General features: G+C 41.3%; 1 protein-coding gene across 3 annotated transcripts in view; it reads left to right on the top strand.

Moving 5' to 3' along the window:
* The first annotated feature begins 322 nt into the window (after positions 1 to 322).
* Positions 323 to 6,000, top strand: part of LOC127657554 (activating signal cointegrator 1 complex subunit 3-like) — a 29,280-nt gene continuing 23,602 nt past the window's right edge. Inside the window, exons 1-3 of one of the 3 annotated variants that reach the window (XM_052146405.1) lie at positions 323 to 444; positions 5,337 to 5,424; positions 5,745 to 5,879. In XM_052146405.1, the coding sequence (XP_052002365.1) occupies positions 5,862 to 5,879 (18 nt within the window). In that variant the 5' untranslated portion in view covers positions 323 to 444; positions 5,337 to 5,424; positions 5,745 to 5,861. Of the gene's footprint in view, positions 445 to 2,585; positions 2,638 to 5,336; positions 5,425 to 5,730; positions 5,880 to 6,000 lie in introns of those variants that run through there. The other 2 variants (XM_052146404.1, XM_052146408.1) reach the window with 2 other exon arrangements.

Genomic DNA, 6,000 nt, shown 5'->3' with positions numbered 1-6,000 from the left:
CTGGCTGCAATAAAGTGAAAAGGAATGCTTGTTTAATAAACTGTATCCCCCAAACCAAACCCCAAAATGCAACCCCCTGAATTGTGCACATCCATGGTAATGCAAAACCTATTGCTTCCTGGTTTCAATGCGGTATCTGAACTCAGGTCTTGGATGCTGCTGACGCAACCCGCTTCTGGAGCTGATGCAAAAATATCTGATAGGCGCTCGTCTGTGATTCTGCATAATGTGACCAATCCTAGTGTACCAGAACTCTCTGAAACAGCATGACAAATTACAGTGTGATCATGTTGGTTAAAAAGTAAATTTCCCTTAGACTTAGAAGTGATGCAATCAGTTTAGGGTGAGAACAGTCCAATTATTGTTTGAAGTTTGAAAATACATCAAGCTCAGTAAAGTGTAACTGAGATTCAGATCATGACCATGCCAAGGAGACTGCAGATGGTAAGATTTATTGTAAAAAATTTGTCAAATTTTGGTCTGTTTTACACAAAACTATTGGATCAATTAAGAAGACATTGATTAAACCACTTGTGTTGTACGGATTACTTTTATGCTGCCTTTATGTGCTTTATGGAGTTTGAACGTTTTGGACACATTGACTTTGTGTATGGATAAATTCACATCATATCTCCATAAATGTATCTTTGTTTGTGTTCATGTATCTTTGTGTATCTTTGTATCTTTGTTTGTGTTCCGTAAAATAAAAAAATATGGTTTGAGATGGCATTAGGGTGAGAATGATGAGAGACTGATCACTTTTGGGAGAACTATTCCTATCAGCAAAGTGCTATTAATCATTTCACATGCAAGAGGTGTTTAAATATAGGCACAGGGTCAGAGAAAAGGTGAAACATTGTCCTAAAAAAACAAAATTACGTTTTTGGTGCAGGAATCCTTGATTTAAATCATAAGTGGACATCAAGGGGGGATACAAAAGTAACATATGCATATACATTTGGAAATTCCATTTCTTATACACATCAGTGCATTTCTATCTGTCTCTCTAAAAGGTTTGTCTTAGATGTGCTGTTAAACTGTGTGATAATTTGTTGCTTTGAAAAAATCTAAAAACATTCTGTGGCCTCATGGCCTTTTTACTCGCTATAGACTAGTAAAGCTGCCCTTACACACACACACACACACACACACACACACACACACACACACACGCACACGCTCACGCGCACGCATCAGGTCTCCTGCCAGGCAATTATCTTCATGACACTCCTCTCCACCTGTTAACTTGTTAGAGATGTTCACATTGCACAGCATTCACCAGCTGAAACTGGCCCTGTAAATGATCCTTTCTGACACAGTGTGTGTGTTTGTGTATGTGTGTGCATTGGACATTAGCATCTAAGTTCTGTCTTCGTGTGTTGTCATGTTGGGTTTTTGTAAATTATTAACACATACACATAGATTACATTCAACACAAATGTTGAGAGCTGAAAAAGTAGATATTTCTATGGAATATATTTATACTGTCCTTTACTCTTTCATACATGTATACAGACACAAGAGTAAGATAAATGTTTGCTGTCACTCAGAGTTAATGAAGTGCATAGTTGTGTGTGGATCTCATGTGGTTGCTCTTAGAGTTGTGTTGAGGATGGAAGTGATTTGAGCTCTCCAGCGAATCTCTCCAGCAGCTGGCTCAGATTTGACACACAGCAGTGCCTCTCTGGAGGTGTGTGTTAACACACACCTGCACTGGCAAAGCAGGCTAGTGTGTCATTTTAAACGTGTATGTCGGTGTTTATATTAAATGCTTTATTTGCTAATATTGAGATAAAATAATGTGCTTTTATATCATTTTTTACAAAACAATATATGTATATATTGTATTATATGTATATACATTTGAAGACCAAATTATTAGCCCCCCTATGAAATCTCAATTCTTTTTCAAATATTTCTCAAGTGAGGTTTAACAGAGCAAGATGATTTTATCACAGTATTTCTTATAATATTTTTTCTCTGGAGAAAGCCTTATTTATTTAAATTTGCCTGGAATAAAATAATTAGAAAATTGTTTTTAAAAGACTGCTAAGGTCAGTATTATTAGTCCCTTTAAGAAATTATCTGTTTGATTGGCTACAGAACCAACCACTGTTATCCAATGATTTGCCTAATTAACCTAACTCTCCTAATTAACCTAATTAATCCCCCAATCCTTTAAGTTGCACTTCAAACTGAGGGGTTAGTATCTTGCAAAACAACTAGTGAAGTAATATAAAACTGTCAGCATGGCAAAGACAAAAGAAATTTGTTTAGAATTGAGAAAAATAATTGTTAATGCTCACAAAACAGGAGAAGGATATACACATTTATCAAAGCGTTTTCAGGTGTCAAGAACTGCCTTGAGAAATATTATCAAGAAGTTTGAAGAGACCTACACAGTGGAGAACAAGACTGGCAGAGGCAGGAAGCAAAATATTTCAAAAACCTTGGAAAGAAAACTGGTGAGAGAGGTTTCTAAAGCCCCAAGAACAACTGCCAAGACGCTAGTGAATGATTTAGCCAAGTCTGGGATTGATGTCTCAAAAAAGACCGTCACTAGAGCCCTACACAGGAATGGATTGCGAGGTTGCAGACCAAGAAATACTCCACTTATGAAGAAGAGACACATCCAAGGTAGACTGAAGTTTTCCAAGGACAACCTAGAGAAAAATTATGTATACTGGAAATGTATCCTTTGTTCAGATGAGACAAAACTAGAGCTCTTTGGCCATAGAGATGTTGCCTATGTTTGGAGAAAGAAGGGAGATAGGGGCCAATAGGGAGACCGTAGGGGGTTACCGGAGTAGTTGGCACCTGTGGAGCACCTATCCAGTACAGGGCATATTAGCACCCATAGTCGGTCTGGCTGCGAATTCATCCACGGAATTCGCAAGCCACAGGGGTAGGGAGGAAGGCATCCAGGGTTCACGGGTTTGTGAACTTGCATGTGAAAGAAGGGCACGTCTTCACCTCACAGAGGAGAAAGGCACTGTACACAAGAGTTATACCTGGCCAGCTGTCCTGCAACCTTACCTGTTCGCACCTGAAAATGCACGGGACAAAACAGGCTAAACCCAGAGACCTAAAAGTTTTGAAGGTATTGGGTGTTGCCCAGCCTGCTGCCCTACAGATGTCTGCTAGAGAGGTGCCTCCGGCCAGTGCCCACCAGGATACAAGACTTCTCACAGAGTGTGCTCGTAGACCCAAAGGGGTGGGTACGGCCTGGCCTGGTATGCCAGCATGATGATGTTCATGATCCAGTGGGCAAGCATCTGTCTGGAGACAGCGTTCCCTTCAGGTCATATTCCCCAGGAGCCTCTGAAAACATTTCAGTGGGACCGCTGTACTCTGCCTGAATGACTTCGGGTAGTTCAGCACCGACTGCTCGCACTCATTCATGAGGAGTATCTCCAGTATCATGGAGACTAAGTCGAACTCCTTCTCGAGAAAAGAGATGCTCTGAAATGGGGAGAGCTTGCTCTTTTCCCAATTGACCCGAACCCCTAAACGGCTGAGGTGCCTGAGCACCAGGTCCGTGTGTGCGCACAGCAACTCTTGTTGCCGAGGTAGTTGAGTATGCAGACGCCTACTTTCCTTAATGGGGCAAGAGCTGCCTCTGGGACCGTAGTGAAGACGCGAGGGGACATGGACAGGACCTTGGGGAGGACCTTGTACTGATATGCCCAGCCGTCGAAAGCAAACCGTAGGATGGCCGCGAACAATCTTGATGCCGGATGCATGCCAAAATGCATTTCCACATCAGCATCTTGAACGGGAGTCTGTACAGGGCCCGGTTCAGAACTCGCAGGTCCAAGATTGGCCGCGACCCATCGCCTTTATTTGGTAAGGTCGAGTAAGGGCTGTAGAGCCCTTTCCTCATCTCGGCTGGAGGGACAGGCTCTATCGAACCCTTCCGCAGAAGGGTCGCGATGTCCGCACACAGAGTGGTGGTGTTCTCGCCCTGCACCAAGGTGAAGTTGATGCCGCTGGATCGGGGAGGGCAAATGAATAGCATAGCCGAAACAGATGGACCTGGCCAGCCACCACAACAGGTTGGAAGTGTTAGCCACGCAAACACACGCTGGTCCTAGTGCCAGGCCATGAGGCAGGGGGCTTCCGCTTCCTGGGCTCGGGCTGTGGCAGAGCCGTCTAGGCTTTCACCACCGCATGGGTACACCCTCGGCGAGCAGACAGTGTACGGAGTCTAGAGCCGTGCCGGGGCAAGATGTGTTGTATCGCCTCAGTCTGCTGCCGAGAACTACCTGGTGAGACTGTGGCCATTGAAATCCCCAAATCGCCTCCAGCTCCAGCCGAGCCAGCCTTGAACCCGTAGGTAGAATGCGTGGCACGGGGGGTGGCTGGAGCTGCTTTCCCGCGGAAGAAGGAAAGTCGTGACCGCAAGGTTGCCATGGTCATGTTCTCACAACATATATACTATATTCAGGAAATATAACTATATTTCGGGATTTAAAAATATATATTCTGATTTATAACTCTTTGGTCAAATTAACAACTATATATTCAGACATATAACAATATCCTCATGATCAGATTTACAATTATATATTCAGATTAAAAACAATATATTCAGAATTATTTTAACTACAGTCTGATTTTATAGAACTATTTCCACTTTAGCCCCTATAATATGTATATATTACATTTTTATTATCACATCAGTACAATATTGAAAGCAGATAATATCAGTGATTTTGTTTTGTTTGTTTGTTGTTGTTGTTTTTCAATTTATACAGCATACCCTTTTCAAAAGCACTAAACACTTATCTTGTCTTCTCTATATTAGAATGTTTAGTTTTGTGTGTCATTCTGCTATTTCATTTTTTTGTTTTTGATAAATAAAATATAAATAACTGAACACATTTATTTATTTTTTTAATCATTCAAAAACAACTGCTGCAGAACAAGTACGGATAATTGCTACTGCTTGAAAAAACACAGACATACTGAATTAAAAATACGGACATGCTCCTGCTGCTACTCAATTAGCACAAATAAACATTACAAACAATCCCCATTTTGCAGATGTAGACAGTTGATGCTGGGGTGGAGGAGGGTTTCAGAGAATGAGTCATTCTGCTATATACATTTATAACATCAGTATTGGCCTAAACATTTTCAACAGTGCATCTGTTTGTTTGTGTGATTTGTATTATTATTTAGTTTTTTTAGTTTTTTTTTATAATTCTAAAACAACAACAATTTTTGATTTGTATTGGACATTGCAGATACATTACTGTAGTGTCATTTTCACTCCATTTTTAACCAACTATATATCCTCTTTCCTTTTGCTACTATAATTTGGACGACATCAGCAATGAAACCATTAACAAATACCTTTCAAACCTGGTGGAGAGGAGTCTGAGGGATCTTGAATGTTCCTACTGCAGTGAAATAAAGGAGGTACAGTATTTTAAATTTAGTATATTTACTTGTGGACCAATTTTAATGTATTCACATTTCGTGCTTACTGTAAATCAGTCCTAGAATTCATTGTGACAAGCTGGACACGCCTCCTGTTTAATCCTCTTTTTAACAAAAGAACATGCCCTGTGTTACCACCCCCTTTAGAATGTGACTGCCTATGTAAACAATAGACAGTGAGACAGCTCACTCAGTAGTATTTAGTATGCAGTATGCATCATGTGGAATGTCATCTTTGACCCATCCAGTGTAACTCTGTATTTTGACCTGTGGTGTGTTAATCAGTGACTATCCTTCAGGACGAGTGCACCATAGAGCCCCTGATGTACGGCCACATCACATCCTACTATTACCTGAAACACCAGACCATCCGCATGTTCAAAGAGTGACTGAAGCCAGAGCTACCCATTGCAGAGATGCTGGCCTTCGTGATGGTGAGCAAACATTCATTCTGAAGGCATCCTCTGTCACTCCTCATCTTCTGCTCAGTGACGCGTACAGGACGGGCACTTTAAACAGCAATGCATCAGCACCCTCACAGCGTTAATCATTATT

This window comes from Xyrauchen texanus, chromosome 17, assembly GCF_025860055.1.
Source record: "Xyrauchen texanus isolate HMW12.3.18 chromosome 17, RBS_HiC_50CHRs, whole genome shotgun sequence".
Classification (NCBI taxonomy): Eukaryota; Metazoa; Chordata; class Actinopteri; order Cypriniformes; family Catostomidae; genus Xyrauchen; species Xyrauchen texanus.
This window is presented reverse-complemented; position numbering and strand designations above follow the sequence as displayed.